The 22,478-nt window shown below is 46.1% G+C and overlaps 1 protein-coding gene across 1 annotated transcript in view; it reads left to right on the top strand.

Moving 5' to 3' along the window:
* Window positions 1-22,478, top strand: part of OSBPL10 (oxysterol binding protein like 10) — a 252,541-nt gene that overhangs the window by 216,037 nt on the left and 14,026 nt on the right. Inside the window, exons 8-9 of the mRNA XM_011361186.2 lie at window positions 2,537-2,686; window positions 16,182-16,650. Coding sequence (XP_011359488.2) covers window positions 2,537-2,686; window positions 16,182-16,650 — 619 coding nt within the window. The remainder of the gene's footprint in view (window positions 1-2,536; window positions 2,687-16,181; window positions 16,651-22,478) is intronic.

Genomic DNA, 22,478 nt, shown 5'->3' with positions numbered 1-22,478 from the left:
CCTCTAAGATGTTTACTAACAATGTGATAAATGAAATCAGCTTTTGTTTTTTGACCATGATGATTTACTTGAGGTTAGTAGAGAAGATAATTTTTTGCAGATCATACTGTGAGAAAAAGGGCAAGTTCTCAGAAGTTGTGGGAGACAGAAATATTGCTGGACCTTTGTTTAAGCTTAAGGCAGAGTTAGGTAAGGCTGTGAGCCAATGAGGCAGGTGTGTATTAGGCTCCCTATGGTCTGTCTTCTCTTGGCAGGACTTCAGGGCCCCCAGGAGCTCTGGCCACAGGTCACCTGGAGTGAATCAGCTTCTGGGGACTGTGTACCAGCTTTCATTCTCTCTGCTGGAACCAGTGTCTCTGAGAGTCGTCATCAGACAGAGAGGAAATGTGATGTTGATTGAAGTGGGACCAGCTGGAGAAGTTTATGTGCACATTAATGTGTGTTCTTAGTATCATGTGGCAGGATCCTACCGAAGGCTTCCTGGCTACTGGGATCTGGGACAGACAAGCTGGGTTCAATTTTCAAGTAAGACAGACAGCAGGAGGAGGTGGTGGTCCCATGTGGTCTGTAAACATGTTGCACTGAGTGTGGCAATGAATGGGAAAGATGGTGATTTCCCTGTGCACTGGCTTGTGGGCAAATGGGAAATCAGATTTTCAGAAGAAAGAATCATCCTTTGCTTCATAAAGCTTATGGCTGCCTCGCTTGAGCTATTGATTTGTTTAGTTTTCAATCAGTACAATTAATTGTGAGAACAATTAATTTCAAGCAGGAATAATTGCACTCAAAATGTAGCTACCTTTCTGGTTGAGATGTTTAAGGACTTTGCGCACCACTCCCACCCCCTTGGGTACATAGTGATAGCTTGATTTGTTTTTGAGTGTCCTTTTTCTCCCAAAGCAAGATGCCCAGGCATTGCCCTCTACCCCAGCTGCCCTGGGTTGAAAAGAAATCTGATACAAATTATTGCCTACCAGGTCTCCACAAAGAAGTAGCAACAGCAGCACCTTTGCCACTGGAAGAGATTGTGTCTGAGTTCTCTGACTTCCCGGCATGGAATCAGGGCAGCCCAGACCCCCACCCGCCATCCCAGGCTTCTCACTGGTTAGTCTTCTCTGGAACGGGATAGAATCAGGTGTCCTCAGTTATTTTAGTATATTCTAGCAAAGCAACTTGCCTATGATGTCAGCTAACACACATTGCAATGAGGCCAGAGAACCAGGCATGCGATGAAGGAAACTCAGCTCTTGGCTGAGGGAAAGTCCTGTGGGCAGCACTGATGAACCACCATTGTCTATCCAGAATTGGGGTGACTCTCTATGGAAGATGTCTATTTCAATGGAAACTTTAAAAATGCCTACCGTGGGGAGGGGAGCAGCACTGTATTCCCTCTCTGACATGCTGGTAGGGAATGGCTGGCACGTGTATGTTAAGCCAGACAAGTGCAACCACCTCGATCACTAAAATAACCTTTGCATATTGGAAGTGCCTTTAGATAAAATGATTCTGTCTAACGAGGTTTACAAATCATTATTTTTTGCATGAACATGTGGGCAAGTCTGTATCCTTTTATATTTAATATCTTTGAGCTCTTGCATCGCTGTATATTAAGTTCATTATGTCACATCTGTCACTGATAATTAGAAACGATTGTAAAATGTGTTGTGCAGAGTGTTTTTGCTTACATATAAACAAGTACCATGAGAACATAGATAAATGTGGAATGGAGGAATGAGTGACTTTTTTCAACAGAAATCCGAGGACAGCTTTACACCCTGGCCAGAGTTCTTGAGTTTTGGGTATTGGAAAATTCTGTGCTCAGTCATTCCGTTCGCACATTTTGTTTATTAACTTGCCTGTTTTCTATGTCATTGGAAAAATTGGAACCAAACAATTGAATTAATAAACTTGCTCTGAGGAAAGCAGGGTCTGTGGGCCAGCATGAATCTCAGCATTATATAAAGTTTCAGAGTTTTTCCTTATGTTTTCATTTTCATCTTCCTCCCTAAATGAATGCCAACTCTGAGCCATTTTTTTTTGCACTTGCTATAGTGATATTAATTGATGTGAGTAGAAATAGTCTCAGAGTAAATTTTCCCACAAAGAAGGCAATTTCAGTCAGTCTCAGGGGTATCTGACTTTTACTTAAAAACAGAAAAATTTATATTAGATATAAAATGTCCTGGGTTGTACAAGTTAATAGGAGACTGTCGTTTGGGAATAGTCAAGATTAAGGAGGCTCATACCTTTATGTTATAGTTAGTTTCTTAAAGGACAGGAAACTTTCCTGGCAGGGAAAATCCTCCAGCCAGAAGATTCATTAATAGGAGCAGATGAGAGGGCATGAGTAGTAGCTAAAGGTGGCCTGCATCCCCAAAAGAGTCATCCTTAACCCCACGGCCAGTAGGACTGGTGACGGGAACTTCCTGGGGTGGGATTGGGCTCGCTCTGTAAGTGCTCAGCACGTGGGTTCGTATGCTGTGCTGCTCATTTCTGCTGGACCAACTGGTGATTTTTATTAATGATCTTGTTTTAGCCAAACTCAGGCCCTGACTTGGTTTTGTCCGAAGATGAAAAAAGCGACACCGAAGACAAGGAAGAGACAGAATTGGGCGTCATGGAGGATCAGCGCAGTGTGATTCTTCATCTCATTTCACAGCTCAAACTTGGAATGGATTTGACCAAGGTAGGTTGGCATGTGCCACCGGGTCTGCGGCCAGTTGTTTGGATGTGTCTCCACCTGTGAGCCTTCCCTGCTCACATCCTTTTCCTTTTGGCGAGTTTGAGAAAGTAGAGTGGGAAAGTATAATTGCAGTCGAATCTGGCTATTCCAGGTATAATTTGATAGGCTATTTTTACATAAATGCTCGTCCTCAGAGCGTGAGCCTTGCATTTGATCCCCTGCAGGAGCTATGACTCTACAAGGGCAGAGAGAGCATCAGAAAAAGCATATGAGTTGATAAGGAAAATTCAGGGGAGGGTTTTTTTGTTTCCTGCTGTGTCCTAGAGAAGGTTAAAGAAGACCTATAGAGATAGATAAGGCACTGGCCACAGAGAGAAAGCAGGAGGAAGGAAAAAGGTGGAGCCAGGAGTAAGGCCGCTGCTCACCTAACCATGACCCGCGACTGTCCGTCAGCTTTCACAGCTAGTTCCCAAAGGCAGCCTTGTTGGTGATCCAGAGCTCGTTGTCCATGTGTAAAGGAACAAACCTGTGGGTTGGTAAACATGCAACTCGTCTTGGTTCTGTGCTCAGTCCGGATTCTCCCTGAGGGACCTCATCCTGCATCAGCCACTAATGGCAAGGCGATGGGCTCATATAGACTCTCCCTCACTTTGAGTCAGCGGCTTCCTACTGGAGGCAAAGAGGAAAAGCAATTTTGTATGTAGCTGAAAGGTGGTACGGTGTCATCGAGGGCATCATGGGGTAATGGAGTGTCCTGGACACTGCCCTCGGGCCCACCTGGGTTCTATTTCCATTCCTGATGCCTCCCTGGAATTGCAATATGAGAATCGGCGGTTATGAGTAGAGACTGAGCCCAGTGCAGAACTCATAGTAGGTGCATCAACATTCTTATCCTTTTGACATGCGGTGTGGTGTGGTGGGCCGTGTGGCATGGTGTGGCGGGCCACGTGGTGTGGTGGGCCACTTGGTGTGGTGTGGTGAGCGGTGTTCTGTGGCAGAGGAGCAGCTGCTGGGGAGAGACACATCACCCATGAGGAGACTGTGCTGTAAAATGGAAGTTCTAGATTTTGAAGGTCAGCCAGAAAAATATAGACATCTTTGAAATGGTCAAAGCCACTGAAGGCGCAGCCTGTGGACACTGCATTGAGGATTGCTGGCTCGTTTGGCTGCAGTGAAGGGCCTAGATGCCCCAGGTTCACCCCCCAGACTGGGCTGGATGCCAGAAAAGAGAGGGAAGGGTGGGCAGGTGTGAGAGATTCTTCGAAGAGGAAGATGACAACATGGTAACTCACCATTTACAGGAGACAGGAAGCCTCAAGGATGCAGGAAAGCCTTTTCTTTGGAATATTTTTATGTGTTCGAATATGAGTGTGTCCGGTATACTGGGAGACTGCACAGCTTTAAACAAAATGGTGGGACCATGCTGAGGAGGCCTGACCTAGAAAGTTCCCTAACTGGGCCATCCCCTGCCCGCTGCTTGGGCCTTCCCAGCTCTGCATGCCAAGCTGTGAAGACTGACAGTCTCTCTGCTGCCTTCCCTTCATTTAGTCTTTGGGTTGTATAATTCTCGTATCTTTTTTACTAGAGGCACCATTTTAAATGCTTGCCTTTTTAAAAGCCATTTATTTTTTATTCTTGTGGATTGTGTAAACAATTCAGATGGAGCTTGACTTAAGATCTGAAGGATAGAATATGGGCAATGATGTGCACTAACTAGTAGGATTTAAAATCACATTTCCACACTGTGGGTCATGGGTCATGACCCCTTTCGTAGGTTGTAAAACCAATTTAGTGTGTCAGATATCATTTCTAAAAAAGGAATTATAACAGAAAATAACAGTGTACTGTACTTATTTTAGTTCTGTTGATACCTGTGTACTGGGTCACAATGTAAAACGAATTCTCATTGTGGATCGTATTAAAAAAATATTTGTAAAACAATGATGTGGAACCATGAATGATAGACTGTCAGAGGAACTGGAATTGTTCAGGTCAGATGTGGAGAAACAATAAAATACTGAAGGGACAATATTATGGCAGGTTGAGTGTCTCAGACATCACGTTATGACTCTCTCGTTTTAAAATAAGGAAATCACAAGAACTGTGCATTTCCTATTATTATTTTATTAGAACATGATTGTTTTGCATTTCTGGGGTCACAGTCTCTTCCTAAAAGAGCAAATGTTGGATTTATTCGATATATGAAAAACTTCTCTAGTATATAGTTTATTAATTTATTTACTGGGGACGTGTTGCTATTCAAAACCCAGGGGGACATTTAACAAGCTGAAATATTTGTGAGAGGAAAAGGTAAGCCTTTTATTGTCCCGTTTGGTTTCTGGGCTTTTGTTGCTCCGCATGATAAAAAGAGTGATGAAATTCTGTCTTTCCTGATTGTCTCTTTTTCTCTTCTTGGCTTTGCCCATGTCATTAAGGTGCGCTTGTGCTAAACTGGCAATTGAAGAACTTAACCTGAATGGAGAGTCTGAGCAGGCACCTTAGAGATAGAACATTCTTTGATTCAAGGGTGAGGTTCTGGTGTCTGTGTAAAATAAGTGTGCTGCCCACCTTTGACAGGTGGCCAGGATCTATGCATTCACAGGTCTCCAGCCTGATGGGGCACTTGGCCTTAGTTAATTAACTGTGCTGACTAGACAGGGAAGTTTCATGGGCTTATGATCAGAAGGCTCACACAGTACTCCATGCTCAGAAGTGTCCCATGCTTGGCTTAGTATTTTGTTGTCTCTGTCTTGAAACTCTTGATAATTTTGAACAAAGAGACTTGCATTTTCATTTTTCACTGGGCCCCACAAAGTGTGTAGCTGGTCCTGCCTCTAGAAGCCCCCTTGTCTGCTCTCTTTCCTCAGCTGTGGTTCCATAACCCAAATTGCTGGTGAAAACCCCTACTGGATAACTTGCTGCATTTCCACAAATTGTGGGTAGCCTAGAAAGGAATAGAAGAGAGAAAGGAGGAACCACAGAAAAATGGAGGGCCACAAAAGGGCTCATTGAAGAAGGGCATTTAGGTCCAGTCTGAAGGATGAGTGGGTGTTGGCGGGAGGAAGGGCATTCCTGGCAGAGGGAACCGCGTGGAGGAAAGCATGGTGGGTGGAGTGGGGCACGTACTGCTGAGTGGCACAGCTGAACATGCAGTGAGTAGAGAGGTCCGATCCTTCAGAGGCTTGTGGGCCATGTAAGGAGAGCAGACTTGATCCTGAGGGGCACGGGAAGCCTTTGGAGGGTTTCAAGCAGATGAGAAACAGGATGTGTTTGGGAGATGCTGGGGTAACTGCTGTGCTAAATCCTGGGCTCCAGGGAGAGGGGCCCACGGAATACAATGTTGTCCTTGATAGTTAATGACCTTTTTTTTTACCAGTTTTTCAGGGATATGAAAAATGACAATTAGGAATGCATACGTTCACTCATCTGGCATATATTTATTGAGCACTATACATGCCAGGTATTGTTCTAGACACTGTGAGTACAGCAGTGAACAAAACATTGAGAATCCATACCTTCATGGCACTTGGGTGGTAATGGAAGAAGAGAGAGACAATAAACAAGTGAGAGAAAGGAAAGAATGTGGAGATGAGAAATACAATGAAGAGAAATAGAACATGGCAAGAAAGGTTAGAGGTAATGGAGTGGGAGGTGGGGTGTGCCCTCTTAGGTAAACTGGTCAGGCTAGGATTCTCCCAGATGACATTGGAGTAGAGACCAGATTAAGATGAAGGAGTCAGCCTTGTGAATATCTAGTGGAAAAATGTTCTAGCTAGAGGGGACAGTGAGTGAAGAAGGCCAAGAGGGACCTTGTTTGGCATTTTGAGGATGAGCAAGGTGTCCTGTGTGGCTGAAGCAGAGTGAACTGGGTGGGTTGGAAGGGAATTAAGTTGGCGAGAGAGCAGGGACTGGATCGTAGGGCCTGCTGGGACATTATAAGGATTTGGGATGCTATTTTAACTGATATGGGTTGTCACTGGAGAGTTTTAACATAGGAGTGCATAGCCTTATATTTTTAAGAGATTATTTTGAATCTTGTGTGGAAAGTAGACTGGGGCAGGGTCGAGTGGGGTGTGGGCATCAGGGTGAGGGTAGACGCAGGGAAGGGAGCGAGAGATGATGACAGTGGCAAAGTCTGGGTATACTTAGAAGATAAGGCCAACGGGATTCGGATATCCTGTTTGCATATAGATGGGATGTGGAGAATGAGAGAAAAAGAGGAATAAAGAATAACTAAGTTTTGATCTGAGTAACTAGAATAATAATAATTAGGATTGCCATTTTAAAAAAGATCATTGCTGAGGAAATAACCACCTCAGATGTAGTGGCTTAAAAAAATAACCATTATTTATTGTTATGTAATAAGGGGGTGAAATCAGCTGGACAGTTCTGTTGGTCTCGCCATTGGTCACTCGTATGCCTCTTATCGCGTGGCGGGTTAGTTGTAGGCTAGGCTCAGCTGGCACAGCTAGGCCTCTCTCTCTCCGTAAAGTTGTAGCACTTTTCTGTGTCCATGTGTTCTTCCCATGTGATCTCTCCAGCTAGGTAGCCAGACATCTTACACAGCGGTTCAAAGCTCCCAAGAGAGCAAAAGTTGAAGCTGATAAACCTTCTTAAGGCTTAGGCCCCAAATGGGCCTAAGTGCTGCTTCTACTCTATCAATAAATCAAGTCACAGGTCCAGCCCAGATTGAAGAGAAGGGGACTGTGCCCGGGCATGGATTCCGGGAGCTGCGGTCCACTGGGGGCCACCAGTGGAACAGACTACACTTTCTTTTACTGAGAAAGGAAAGACCCTGGGAAGAGCAGGTTGGCAATGTTGGGGAACATCATGGATTTAATCTTGGATCTGTTAGGTTGGAGGTATCCATTCATCAGTCATCCAAAGAGGGCACGTAGGCAGCTGGATGTAGAAGACTAGGTCTCGTGGGTGAGGTTCAGGTATAAGTTTGAGAGTAAACAGTGTGTAGCTGGTGTTCAGAGCCAGGAGGTGCAATGGGTTCCTCCAGGGGGTAAGTAGAGATAAAGGGGAAAGAAGTCCAAGGACTGAGTCCTGGGATACGTCAGTGCTTAGAAGTCGGGGGATGAGAAGGCTTCAGCAGAGGAGACTGAGAAGCCAGCCAGGTGGGTAGGACAGAAAGCAGAGGGGCATCCTGTCATGGAAGCCACATGAAGGGAGTGTTTTGAGGAGAAAGGAGTTATCAGCTGTGTGGATTGCTGCCGATGAGCCGAGAAGGATCGGACCTATGAGTAGAGCATCAGTCTTTGTCAGGGTCCGATTGGGTTCAAGGGAGAAGGGGAAGAAAAGTGGTGACGGAGTAAAAACAGCTGTTGTGAGGAGCTTTGGTATTAAAAGGGAGCAGAAAATTGGGTGGAAGCTGGAGGAACATCTGGAGTTGAGAGTTTGGCTTTTTCAGATGTTTGAATGCTGAGGGGAATGGTTAGGAGAAAGGAGAGAGATGAATGCAGGAGCCGGGTAGTGAGAGGGCAGGGGATCCAGTGCATGGGCATAGGGGTTGCCCTTAGGACAGTCGATACTTTAAGCAGAGGGGTGCAGACACCAGGCAGTCGGCAGGAGAGCCCAATGGTTAAGCACATGGCCCTGAGCCAGACCGCCTGGGTGGCATCCTAGCCTAGTTACCTAACCTCTGAGTGCCTCTGTTTCCTTATCTGTGAATTTCCCCGTGGGGTTGCTCTGGATGTGCACACAGCAGTGTGTGTCAAGGATTCGGAGCAGTGCCTGGTGTAGATTAAGCACCGTGTAAGGGTTTGCTATTGTGATCGCCATGTGCATGTTCTCTGTGGACTGCTTCGATTTTCTCAGTGAAAAAAGAAGGAAGATGATCACCAGAGATTGCTAAAGAGGAAAGAGTTGTAAGAGATTCGAGGAAGGAGGAGATGGCAGGAAATGTTTGTCTCAGGGAGAGGAAGAAGGTAGGAGGATTGTCACATACCAGCGGGGACACTGAAGGTTTCTAGGTCACAGATTTAAAGTGAAAACAGTCGGCATGTGTCTTTCTTTCTCCAGGAAAATTGAGCTGCCAGGTTGAGGCATGGAGAATATGAGGAGGGATTAAATTGGAGTTGAGGTTTGATTGGTTAGTGCCCCTGAGGGAGAGAGTGGCAGGGCTGCTGGGAACAGATCAAAGGGAGTAGGTGTAAGGTGGGTGTGGAGGCCTCATGGGGGTGGTGCAAGGTCCACAGGCAGTAGGTCTCGGTGGGGCTAGGGCTGAGACGGAGTGAGCTAGGTGATCAGGGGCGGTGGGTGAAGAGTGGGATGCTTGAAATTGAGGTTATGGCGGCGGTAGTTATGGGTGACAGGTCCAGGGTGTGCCTATTTGTAACCAGTATGGATTTCTCAGGGGATTGAGCATAAACTGCAGTTTTACAGATTCAGATGGGAGGTCTTCTAGAAGAAGGAATTTCGAGCCCTTCCAGAAGGCACAGCAGATTCCATAGAGTTGGTGGGAGTGAAGGGGTGCAGATTGTGGTCAAAACTAGTGTAAAGCAGAGTGGACTGGGCTCTCCTCAGGTGATGGGGTACCTGACCCTGAAGTTATATGACGTGTACCCCATCAATCAGGGATATGTTAGCCCAGCTTCGTGCTTCGAGAGAGAAGCTTGCTGAGATAATTGTTAATTTTCTGTGAATTTTAAAGACTTGTTTAAATCATTCCAGTAGAACTATTTGTAAAACCAGGTGGAGATTTGGTCCGTGACTGTTGTTCATTGACCCTTGTAGAGAGAATCACACCACAGCTGGCATCCCTGTACTCACTCCCAGGTTTCAGGAAAAGAACAGTATCATTATCTGTGTACACATCAGTGAGTGCGTAACATTCTACCAAATTGTTGAGTTATGAGGCTGTTTATCTTTGGCTTCTTGATATTATAATGATATATACCTTTTCTTCTTTGATTGAATTATTTTATTAGGTAAGAGTTCCAGGGTCAATCACAATATGTAAAGATTAACTTTGCTTAAGCTCCTTCTTATAAGGGGAAATTTTTGTGAAAAGAGTCAGAAGGTCCAGGAATTACCCTGGAAAGACCCCCGCCCCCACCCCAGACAGAGCTACGGATCTTCAGGGGTTTCCCTACTTTCCTGATGCCTTCAGCTCTTCTCTAGAAATCTTGTTTTTAATATGCTGTCAAGCAAAGCCTGCTACCTATCCCGAAGCATTTGTCTTTTAATAGAAGACACAGTGGTGGCTTTGCTCCCCTCAGCTTGTCTGTATACGTGTGTGTCATCTCCATGCTCCCCGTGCACTTGGCAGGAGCTCACGAATCCTGCTCTTCCAGAAAAACATTCCAGTGACTTTTTGACACCCCGCTCCCCCGAGGGCAGTGGGTGTCCAGTATAGGCCCTGACCACGCAGAATTGGTTCGCATTCCAACTCTTTCCTTATTTAGCTATCTCTAAATTATAAAACCTTTCTGAGCTTTAGTTTTCTCATCTGTAAAATGGAACAGACATACCTGCTCATAAGTTACCTGGAGTGGAGTTGAGGTGGCGATGCTAGCACTTGAGAGCAGCTGCGAATATAGATGGAGCTTCGCTCACTGGCCCGCTGCTCACCTCCTGCTGTGCAGCCTGGTTGCTAACAGGCCACGGACCAGTACCAGTCTGCAGTTTGGGGATTGGGGACCCCTGCTATAAACAATTTATGTTTGAAACATTTCACACATTCTTACAACACTTCTCTTGTTTTACACGATTATTTCTCCTTTTTCTCAAATAACTGATTATTTATAGAAGCATCAGAGGTGGGCCCAGGGCTGCTGTGGTCATTAGGAGACTTGCTTGTAGTCTTCAGCTTTGCCACTGAAACTTACGTGATGAGTCTGTGTCTGATCTCTGCTGTCCATATACCCCCTGGTCTCCAGATGAGGATGCTGACCCCTGATTACGGAGGCATCGACAGCCACCGGCAGGGAGTGAGCATCTACTGTGTGGTTTGGGTAGGCTAATTTTACACTGTCATTTAATACTCACGAAAAACCCTAGGAGGTTGGTCCCCTTATTTTCTCCATTTTACAGCAGAGGAGTTGAGTCTTGGAGAGATGAACCTGCCTAGCGACACACAGCTGGAGCTGCCAAGAGGGGAACCTCAGCTCACGGCTTGACTTTCTTCTGCAAGCCGAGGTCTGGGGCTCTGAGGGAACATGAGGGTTGATTTCAGCAGGCATTGCTCTCTCTTTTGGTCGTCAATATCTTCTTGGAAAAAGTAAAATTTTATTTCAGACTCTTTCCATCTCACAAAAAATTCTGATGAATGCCTCTTGCGAGGGTGTAAGCACCATGATATGGGCGTGAAGGGAACTGGCGCTTTAAGGAAACCTAGGGGAGCCACCTGTTGGCTGAGAAACCCTTGACAGTGTGAGTTATCTGCCTTTTATTTTATGAGGTTGGATTTTAGTGTATTTTTCCTGGTTTCCTTAAAGCACAGGTCCCCAACCTCCAGGCCAGACAATATCAGTCTGTGGGCTGTTAGGATCCGGGCTGCACAGCAGGAAGTGAGCGACGGACGGGAGAGCCAGAGAGCGAAGCTTCATCTGTATTTGGGGCCATTTCCCAGCGCTAGCATCACTGCCTCAGCTCCGCCTCAGATCACTAGGCATTATATTTTCATAGGAGCACCAGTCCCTGTTGCCAAAAGGCTAGAGACTGCTGCCTTAAAGGATTACATAGATCAGTCTCGGTGGGCGATCTTGGCCTCTCTTGGCTTGCTTTTTTGCACTTAGTGGGTTTGTCGGTCTGATAGGGGATTATGTAGATGGTTCTCAAGGTTATTAAATTACCTGATATTTCTTTGGAGAATATTGCACTTGCCCTGGGCCCTCCTTTGAAGAGGCCCACTGTGTTCCTTCTTGGGGAGAAGGGACTATCTATCCCTTTTCTGGGGGCCTGGGCAATTGTTTATTTCAAAGTCCTAGGAGCCCAACCTGAAGATGAGTTATTTACTTGTAGATTGATGTAGCTTTAAATGTAATTAATTGTTCTCTGAGTCTAGAGTGCAGATCTTCTTTTTTTTTTTTTTTTTCCCCTTTCCCCAAAGTAGTTCATTGTCTTAATTATGTTAATGGGAAAAAGACAGCCCTTGTCGATGCCTCCATAAATCTGCGGCAGTGACTCTAGCCATTTGGTTGCCATCAGTCTGCACAGCTGGCCCATCACTCACTTCTCCGTTGGAAGCAGACAGCCCGATTAGTACTCAGCTTCTTGGCTCTGTATCTCCAGTGTCCACCACCCAAGGAACTGATGATTAAGTGACTTATTTGCAAAGACGCCAAAAAAAAATATATATATATATATAAAAAGGGAGATTGTATGAGATATAGAGGTCCGCTTTATGAATAATGTGATATCTTGCCCCACATGTTCATGGGGCTGGTTTTCAAAGGCATCGATCTGGCGTGTCCTGCACAAAGCACCATCCAAACCTATCAACAAGATGAAAGGAGAAATAGTCATTCCACTCCTAACCCATCTCTTCCAGGTAGTCTGCTTTTCCCAGCTCCGACAAACCCACAGAATCATTGTCAATCGCAGAATACATATCTAGTGGGTTGGACTTGGCATTGGCTGTGAGACCATATTCTTTGAGTCAAATTTCAGGAGGGTTGTCTTTGCAAATTGAGAAGTTCTCAGGTGCTGCATCTCTGGTAGAGCCTTTTTTCTTTTTCCTTCAGCTTTTTATTCTGCACTTTCTAATCTCCAGCAGAATTGCAAAGAAGAGTGCAGTGAACTTCCATATATCACTGTTATTGGCCAATTGTTAACATTTTGCCACTTCGCATTTCTTCTTTCCTCTTTCCCAGTCTCTCCTTCTCCTCTGCCTCTATTTCTCTCTCTTTCCTTCTCTCCCTCTGAAACCCCAAATATACACATGCATATATATGTGTATTTTTTTTTTTTGATGAACCACTTCAGAGTATGTTGCAGGTGTGACAGTTCTCCCCTACATCCGTCAGTGAGGATCACCTAACAACAAGGATGTTCTGCCCCACGGCACATTCATGATACTTGGGAAATGTAACATTGATGCAATACTGTTTCGTATATAGCCCATAGTAAAAGTTTCCCAAATCATTTCAATAATGCTCTTTATAGCTTTAATAAGAAAGAGCAAAATAGCACTGTGGCTGCTGTGATGGAGGTATGTGTGGATACAGTGAAGATGTGAAGGGGAGGGAGTTATTGGTTTAGTCTTGGGACAGGAGCTGTCAGAACAAGCTTCATAGAGGTTACCCTCGAGCCGAATGGCTGCTTATCATTTAAGGCAGAAGAGAGGGCAGAAAAGGGTAATAGGACTGAAGGTTTGGGGGTGAGGACTGGGGGCAGAAAGTGAGGGATAATGTGAAACTTGAACTTTATTTATCCCTTATAGAGGTTTTGAGAAAGATGAATCCGGCTGCGGTGTAGAGAAGAAGTAAAGATGGGCATGACAGGAAGATGGAAGACCAGTTGGGAACGACAGCCATACTTTTCCAGATAGGGCCCCGTGCGAGTCCTTTCATAATTGCCAAAGGTCCCCCTCCTGTCTGTAATGTTAGTGGTAGGTTTTGGACGGGTGCATTGCCTTGTCATTGCAGAAGGAGTAGACTGGAGTAGAAAGTGGTACTCATGTCATATCCTTTTTCCCTGTGCTGCCTCCTGCCCCCACTTATTTATTCATCAGTGACAGTAGATGTGGTGTCCCAGCCTCTCCAGTTCTTAGGTCCAGTGAACTCTTGTCTCCCTAGGCCTCTGAGGGAAAGAAAATGTTCTCTTTAGCCAGGAGCAGATCATCACGGTGCCTCAGGGGTAATGGAGGAACTTGGGGCTGGCAGTGGGGAGCCCTGAGGTTCCCTGCCTGCTCTGTGCCTAGGCGTGGTGCCCTCCTTCCCCACCTCCCCAGTCTCTGTCCCCTCACCTGTGAGAGCAGGCGTTGAATTCCAACTTGAAAGTCCCTTTTGGTTCTGATGTTCAGTGATTTGGGGTTCTGAGTAGAGTTCTTTTTAAAAATTATTTTGTTTTAATCCTTCAACCTCTGAGTTCAGAAATGCTGGTCTAAGGGAAAATGCTTTAAATTCTTACGCCTTTCAAAAGTATATAGTAAGTAAATATTGTAGCCAATTCTTGCCTTGTAATTTCAGTCTTGGGTATAAACATGAGAATTCTTGTTGTCCAGAGGTGGAGTGATTGACAGAGAAGTCCCATTGCCTCAGGGTGGGGCAAGGATGTGCATCGAGGCCACGGGATCATCTTCCTTTGGCGTTCTGTGTCAGGGCTGACTGCCCTCAGTGTAATTCTGCCCGCTCCCTCTCCTGGCTCACCTCCTGATCAGAGGGCCCACTGAGCCCTGCGAAGGGAGACGGCAGCAAGTGCAGTGGTTTGGGGATGGTCTGGCGATGAGAACATTTGTGGCCTCTTTTCCTTTTGAATTGATTTGGCCTCTCTGAGGGGCTTTCCAACCTGCACAGCCTCCCTGGGGGAGTTTCTAGGGAGGCCTTGAGTGACTGTGGGGGCGGGAGAGGGAGCGATGGTGAGTGTTTGGGAGTTACTTTACCTCTCTTCTTGACTCTGCCATTGGCCACCTGCATGGTAGGGATCCATGGGGAGAACACAGCAACCCGGCCCCTATGAGCTTTATTGGGAGAATGGACCCTGGGGAGCCCAGCGATGGCTGCTGAATGATGACCTGTCCCACAGGAAGATGTAGGAAGTAGTAACAGTGGCATCTGAAGGCCATTCTGAGCCAGGATGTGCTTTTCCTAATCAACTCAGATCCTTGGGCGGCCAACTTCTCAATTTTGTCGAGTCATAGGAGAAAGAAAATTAGGGAATCTCCATTAATTTGCATAGTTGTGTTTTAAATAGTTTCTTCTTCTAATTCTATAAAAGCAAAGCAGAAAAATACTTTTAAAAATGTAGAAATCACTCGATTCTATCACCAAGAGAGATATGTTAACACTGGGGGAGTTTGGATGATATTTGGATTGTGTCACCTGTTCAGTTTTACATTTGGCTGCTTTTTTACTTAACTTGGGTACAATTTCTTCTGCCACAGCTTTTAAATGAGAGACAGAAAAGCCTTAAAGTTCCCAACCTCACTTCTGCAGTGGGCTGGGCTTCCTCTGCTTTCCTCTGACATCGTTGTGCTGTGCTGATCTCACACCTGCCTGTCTGTCTCTTTCCGTCAGGATGTCTGTCTTCCATAGTGTCTACACTCTTCGCAAAAGGAAGGGTCTTAGTAGGCTGAAGTGGAGGCGGGGTTATGGCTCTGTAAGCCGTGATATTCACAGTCAGTGATGTGCCCCCGTGCAAATGCTTTCGTGGGAGTTAGGGAGTTGTGCGAAGGAAGGGCAGACGTGGCCCTGTAAGTGGGGAGTGTAAACCAGCTTCATGACCTGGGTTGGCTTGCTCTAACTGGCGTGCCTCCTCTCCCCTCACTCGATGTGAGATGCTCCAGGTCAAAGTGAGCTGTGTTATGCAGCTAAGTGGGTGGAATATTAATATCCATTAACCAAGTCATTTTGAAATCACTCTAGAGCAGTGAGAAAGAGGCTGTCTCTCCTTCTCTTATCAGTAATAGTAATGAGCTACCTGCTTTCCAGCCCAGTTTCAGAATGTCTATCATTTGCTTTAAATTAACTAGTCACTAGGTTAGTTATTTGGAGTTGTTGTATGGCACTTGGAAGACCACCTGGATCCACTTTGGATCAATGAGTCTTTCCTAGGGGTGGCCCCTATGCCAGTCCATTTACCAGAAGATTCTCTATTAAGTGCCAGCCTCCTTCTTTGTAATTTCTGTTCGTTTATTCTGGCCCAGTCTTGTGGAGCAGCCTCCACAAATGGTCTCGCTTTTCTGTGGCAGTTCTGTGGACATTTGCCTACTAGCTGGCCTGGCCTTCTGGAGACCTGGGCCAGGGGCCCTTTCCACACTCCTACCCTGCCTTGACCGTGTTGGGGTTCATATGCCACTCTTCTAACAGAGATCTCCAAAAAGACCCTCTTGTTAGGGGGTGAGTTCTGGTCTACCTGGACCCCCTTTGCCATGGCACCAACAATTGCCAGGATCCGTGTTTGTGGGAACACACCGAGCATCCCTCTTGTGCCTGATGTTAGGAAGAATATGAAGAAGCCCTTCCAGCCTGTTTCCGTGACATCTCTAAAGGATGGGGGAGCAAAAGAGGGCTGAGTGTTAGGGGAGTGACGGCAATGGAGAGAGAGAGGGGCTGTTGTTTTAGCCCAGATGAGCAGAGAAGAAAATTGCTCAGAACAGTCTTGTTCACGCAGCTGAGTTGGCACTGACGACACCGCTGCAGCTACTTCCGATCTCTTCGATATCGTTTCCCCCGATTTGTCATTTGTGTACAAATGAAAAGAAATTGTTCCCAGCATAAGCCATCGTGCATTTGCTTGATGGCAGTTGTAGCCTTCCTATTTTTCCCTTTTTGGCTTTTTCATGTAATCACAGGGATTCCTGTCTGACTTTGTCTTTTTCCAAATGCAGGTGGTGCTTCCCACGTTTATTCTGGAGAAGCGATCTTTGCTGGAGATGTATGCAGACTTTATGGCACACCCAGACCTGCTGCTGGCCATCACTGCGGGAGCCACACCAGAGGAGAGAGTCATTTGCTTCGTGGAGTATTATCTCACAGCTTTCCATGAGGGCCGCAAAGGGGCCTTGGCCAAGAAGCCCTACAACCCCATCATTGGCGAGACGTTTCACTGCTCCTGGGAAGTTCCCAAGGACAGTGTCAAGCCAAAGAGGACTGCTCCCCACTCTCCTCACAGCCATAATCACGATCACCCTTCAGAAAGCTACAAACTAAGGTTTGTGGCTGAGCAAGTGTCCCATCACCCACCTATCTCTTGCTTCTACTGTGAGTGCAAGGAGAAGAGACTGTGTGTCAACACTCACGTATGGACCAAAAGCAAGTTCATGGGCATGTCCGTGGGGGTCTCTATGATAGGAGAAGGTAAGCCATATATGTTTGATGGAGTTTGACGCTTACACAGTGATGTTTCTGAACCTGATAGGTGACTGATGATTTTGTGTGTGGAGTTCTTTGTTTTTGTTTTGTTTTGGAATCAGGGGTGGGCGGGTGGGTAGGAAGGAGGGATGGGTTTTGTTATTTTAAGGCCAGGTCTTGGTGATTTCCCTGTGGCGCCAAGGTGATGGACCAGATGGGATGCAGCTATTTGCCTAACCTGCTGCCCACCTGGATCTTCACATGCTGTGCATGTGTGTGAGCTCCTTTACACCTGCATTATTTTCGGCTTTGCATGAATATTAGAGTTGGCTCCAAATCCGTGCAACGCATTTTTATTCATTCTCACTGGTTTTCTGGCTCACAAACAATGAGGATAATAGTGCTGCCTATATAAAGTCTGCTCTTAAAATTCCCAAGGCAAATCTCTAGACTTAGTGCTATGGATTCTGAAGCAAGAACACAGTGTAATCACACCACTTATGGATTACATGCTTCTATTTTAGCCAATAGCTGTGAATGAAGTTGATTTATTATTTGAAGAAACCTATAATAATCCTTAAATTCAAGCTTCGGTATTAGTCTTTTAACTTCTTTTGAGTCAGAAATCCCTTTGAGACTCTAAGGTTATAGATTCAGTTCTCAGAAGAAAAGTCCCACGCAAAGTGTGGCTTTCCGTTTTAGGAAGTGCATGGCTCCTTGGAAGCCCTTCTAAAACCCCAGGAGTTAAGAACACCTCTCATTCACTTAGCACATTTTTATTGAGCACTTACTAGATGCCAGACATTGTCTTAAGAGCTATGGATACTTGTATGAACAAAACAGATCAAAAAAATCGCTGTCCTCGCGAAGCTTCTATTCTACGAGGGAAGTAGAATTATGTTTGTTGTGTTGGAAGGTAAGTGCAATGGAGGAAAGGAAAAGCAGGGAAGAAACCCGGGAGTGGTGGGGAGAGGGCAGTGGGGCATTAGGATGGGATGGGATAGCAGCCGGGGAGGACTCACTGAAAAGGTGACATTGGAGCACAGACCCAGAGTGGGTGGTAAAAGACAAGCCTCTTTTGGTGACCAGGGGTAGCATGTGCACCGCAGAAAGAACAAGGCACAGGCCCTGGCATGTTGATGGAAGGCAGGATGCTCATGTGGCTGGAACAGGGTGAACGAGGCAGGGATTGGTAAAGACGGAGTTGGAGAGGTGACTGTGGCCAGATCACATAAGGCCTTGGGGGCCATTGCTAGGGGTGTTGGCTTTTATACTGAATGATCTGTGAAGCCATTGAGAGTTTTGAGAAGAAGAATATCATGATCTGACTTATCATTTAGGAAGATTGTTCCAGTTTCTTATTGAAAATAGACCTTAAGAGGGATAAAGCTGGAGGCAAGGAGACCAGTCAGGAGATCATGATGATAATCCAGGCAAGAGATGATGGTCACGTAGACAAGCGTGGAAATGGTGGAAGTGGTAAAACGTGCTAAGAGTCTGAATGTAGTCTGAGGTAGAGGGAGCCAAGAGGATCTTCCTGTGGGTTGGTTGTGGGGTATGAGAGAAAGATGATGCCAGGGCTTTTGAGCTGAGCTGCTTGAAGGATGGAATAGCCATGAACTGAGATGGGGAAGACAAAAGGCTGAGGGCAGGAGAACTGGTTTAGGGCATGAGTATAGGGGCTCAGATAGGTTGTATTATGGAGTAGACATTCAAGCAGAGTGCTTGAGTGGACAGTTATATATACGGGCTGGAGTTCTGAGGGGAGGTCCCGGCTGAGGTAAAAACTTGTAATTTAAGGCCTGGAGACCGACGAAATTGCTGGGTGAGCACGGATCCCCACAGCCCTCCAGCATTAAGGGGTCCAAAGGAGGAGGAGCACCAGTCAGGAGACTGAGGGGGAGGGGCCGGAGGAGTAGATGGGATGGGAGAATGGGTTTCCCGCAAGCTAAGTGAAGAAAAGATTTCAGGGAGGAGAGGGAGAGATCCACTGAGTCAAATGACGCTGATCGGCTCTTGGTAGAGGAGAACTGAGAAATGAACATTGGGTTTTGGACTGTGAAGGTCATTGGTGACTTTGACAAGAGCTGTCAGTGGAATGGTGCTCATGAAAATCTGATCAAAATACATGAGGGGCATATTCCAAGACCCCTGGTGGATACCTGAAACCGCTGATAGTACCAAACCCTATATATACTGTTTTGTTTTATTTTTTCCTAATACATATATACCTACAACAAGGTTAAACTGCTCTCGTGCTTTGGGTTAACCTGATAACTGAGATGGCTGCTAAATGGCGAATGAGTGGGTAGGGGATACAGTGTGGGTACACTGGACAAAGGGATGACTCATGTCCTGGGTGGGACTGAGCAGGACAGTGTGAGGCTTCATCATGCTGCTCAGAACGGCCTATAATTTAAAACTCGTGAATTGTTTATTTCTGAAATTTTTTATTAAATATTTTCAGACCACAGTTGACCGTGGGTAACTGAAACCGTGGAAAGTGAGACCGTGAATGGGGGGACCATGGTAGGTCCGAGAGAGAATGGGAGGATGGGAATTGGAGACACTTAAGTAAAAACGACTCTTTCTTATTTGTCATTTAGGTACCGTTGTACTGTTTAGGGAAAAACCTACTCTTCTTCCACTTCTCGTTCTGTCTCTGAGCTGTAGGTTCACCCTCGGAGATGCTTATCCTCCATGTGTAGATAAGACAGCAACTCCAGAAACGCACAGAGATGCCCAGCATCAGTGTCGAGCCTTCACAGGGTCTTCCACGCACACAGACTCAGTGTTCAGGCAGCAGACGCTACACTGATCGAAACTTTCTCTCAGGGTCAATAAATTCACCAAAGTACAATTCATCAATTTGTGAAGGTGGCCAGGGCTCATCTGTCACCAGGATGACCCTGGGCCACCGAGTTCCATGATTCAGATGGGGGTGGGTTGTATGTGTCTAAGGAAGGATGAACATGTTCCTCTTAAACCACACCAATAACGAATATCATTTTCTCCCTACATGCTCTTTTGTGCGAGTGTGACATTGCAGTCATTTTCCAATCAGGAAAATCTCAATACTAAAAGATTAGTTCGTCTAGCTTTGACTGCTATTCTAAAAGGGACAGTAGTGTCAGAGTGGTTTTTCTTCTTAAGGAGGAGTTGTCACCAAGGACACCAGGACCATGGACTGTTGTAGCTGAAAGAGAGTTTTTCTGTCTCACAAGCCCCCCAGGACTTCCCGTAGTGCTGTGGAGAATCCCAGGGCTCAGGCCATGAGATGGCGAGGGGGTGGGCAATGGGGCTTCTGCTGCCTCCCAGCTGGAGCATCTCTGCCCTTACCGTTTATGTTTACCTGTCGGTAAACATCCCTGTAGACTTCATTTCCAGAGGGTTTTAGTTGCTTCAAGATGTTTAGCAGACCTCTGATGAGTCCAGCTGCCCCTCACTTTACAGAAGAGTAGCGGGAGGGAAGCAGCTTGCCCAAGGGCACATGTGTCACACCTGACAACATTCATCCGCCCCTAAGCAGGGATTCTTGACATTAGACGAATATCTGGAAATTTTTGAGAAAGGTAAAAATTTGTAAATCTGTTTCTCGTGATTTAGGGAATTTCTCAGTCAGAGAACCTCAAGTCTCTTTCTAGCCTCTGTGATGCTTGCTTCTCTCACCAAGCAGTACTAATCCCCCGAGCCCTGCCCGCAGCCTTCCACCGTCAGGGGTGGGCTCTGGTGAGGAGGCGTGTGTGTAGGATATTGCCAGTGTGACTGTGTTTTAATGCTAGCTGTCTCCTCCCAGCCCATTTGCTCATCCCTCCCCTCGATTCTCTGTGCCCTCATCCACGCTGTTAGCCTTCCACTTAAGCCACACCTTCCATCCACGAGGCCAGCAGAATCCATGGCCTCCGTCCATCTCTTCGGGAACTTCACTTGAGAGTGGTGGGGTCCCCTGAGGTGAGCTGACATTTTCAGTTATTGGCAGTTGTTGAGTGTCTGTGTCTGCATAGCATAGGCCTCTGATGTCCCAGGGTCTTAGCTCCCCTGTTCCCGACACACCGTGAGTAGGGCCCGGGGCCTTTTATTCACTGTACAACCCTGGGCTCGCTGGGGGATACAGACAAAGCTCTTAATGCAGTGGGTGGGAAACCATCCAACTCACTCTCCCCCGGGGCCTTAGCTGCAGCCATTCCTGAAGCAGAATTAGAATTTGCTGCTCGCACTTTTTCTACTTGCTTGAAAATTCCTTAGAACTCCTCAGAGTAGAAGTGTTGACACCAGGAAGAAAATTGAGGAGAGAGACTCTGGAAGGCCCCTGCCTGGATGTAGCCCTTCCTGGCCGGCCAGCCAGCATGTTTCTGCTGTGGGCACACCTGGGGGGAAGGGCCTCTGGCTCATTCTGGGGAGGCCTTAGGTTTGCCTGAGTCTTTTCAAACGCTGCTCCCCGTTTCTTTCTTATTAATTAAATGTACACTCTATAGCACACATCGATCTTATTTTTCCACACAAAATACTTGTAAGAATCCCCACACTTCAAAAGATTTTGGTCTCTGCGTTCAGAGCTCCTTTGGACGGCCAGGTGTGGGAGGCAGAACGTTTCTCTGTTCCTTCCTTACTCCCTGCGTGGATCTAGCACATTCCATGAATTTGTCGATTGTGTTTGAAGTAATGTTTTTTTTTTTTCCCAGCCTCTCATTTTAAAATTTAGATTTTAGATGGATCCCCTTGAAATTTTGTACATAAATACATGAGCTTATCTTTAAATTATTGCCTTAGGCTGTGGCATATTTGCCTATAATAAAATGCCATTATGAAGTGCTTTCTTATGCCTTGAAATCACTTAGTTTGCAGTTCAGAGACTGCCTGTCTTCACTCCCTGCCCCCACCCTCCAGTTCCTCAGCTCTGACACTGAAAGCCCCTAATTGAGACAGTGTTCAGTCTCCCCCATCAGCTATGTCCATGAAGAAGCAAAGGCTCCTCTAACTCACCACCCCCACACTTCTGGGGAGCTGAGGCCCATTCAGTTGTTCTTGCCACCTACCTCCCCCTAAAACACCAGAACTAGTGCCCAGTAAATGGCACAGCCTCTTAATTGAGTCTGCGGGGAAAGGCAATTAGTTCTAGCAAGAGCAGTTACATGATTGCTCGGTGCTGAGGAATGTGGTTGCTGTCAGTGCCTGCAGACCAATTCCCCGAGTTACTTCAGAGTAAATGTGCCTTCAGAATATTTTGGTTCCTCGGGTTGAGATCGGGTATGAAATTATTCTAAATTTATCAAATTGAAAATCTTAATGCTTGGCTTTATGTTTATCGATAAATCAGGTTGTGGGATTTAAAATGAGTCTCTCCCAGCCCGAAGACTAACCTCAACATGGAAGGATTGATTATTTGGCATTTTTCAACTTCTCTCAGCTTTTAGGCTAATGAAAAAAAAAAAAGAAGCTTTCCTTTGTGATCCCATCTGTAGGTCTAGTTTTAGTATAGTCTTTTATTCCTATTAGGGGCAGGTATTTTTTTAATGCAACTTTGGAAAAAAAAAGTTGAAAAGGCATAATTACAGGTGACTTAATGTGTGAGCGCACTTTTGTGGGCTTCTGTAAAGAGCTGAAGGGGTGCGATCTGGCCAGCGCCTTCAGATCAGCTTAGCCCGGGGCTTGCTGACTTCTGGAGCCTTGAGGGCAGTTTCGCCTCGGTTTGGAAGAGGTTTTTCTAAAGACGAAGGGCAGGATGATGCCTCCCACCTGTGTCTCCATCCCCCTTGTGTGTAACGCACCACCAGACTGATTTCCTCTTTATCCTCAAATGGAAATTCACTGTTAGGAATTCACCCATCCAGAGA

The sequence above is a fragment of the Pteropus vampyrus genome, unplaced genomic scaffold (assembly GCF_000151845.1).
Source record: "Pteropus vampyrus isolate Shadow unplaced genomic scaffold, Pvam_2.0 Scaffold1, whole genome shotgun sequence".
Lineage (NCBI taxonomy): Eukaryota > Metazoa > Chordata > Mammalia > Chiroptera > Pteropodidae > Pteropus > Pteropus vampyrus.
This window is presented reverse-complemented; position numbering and strand designations above follow the sequence as displayed.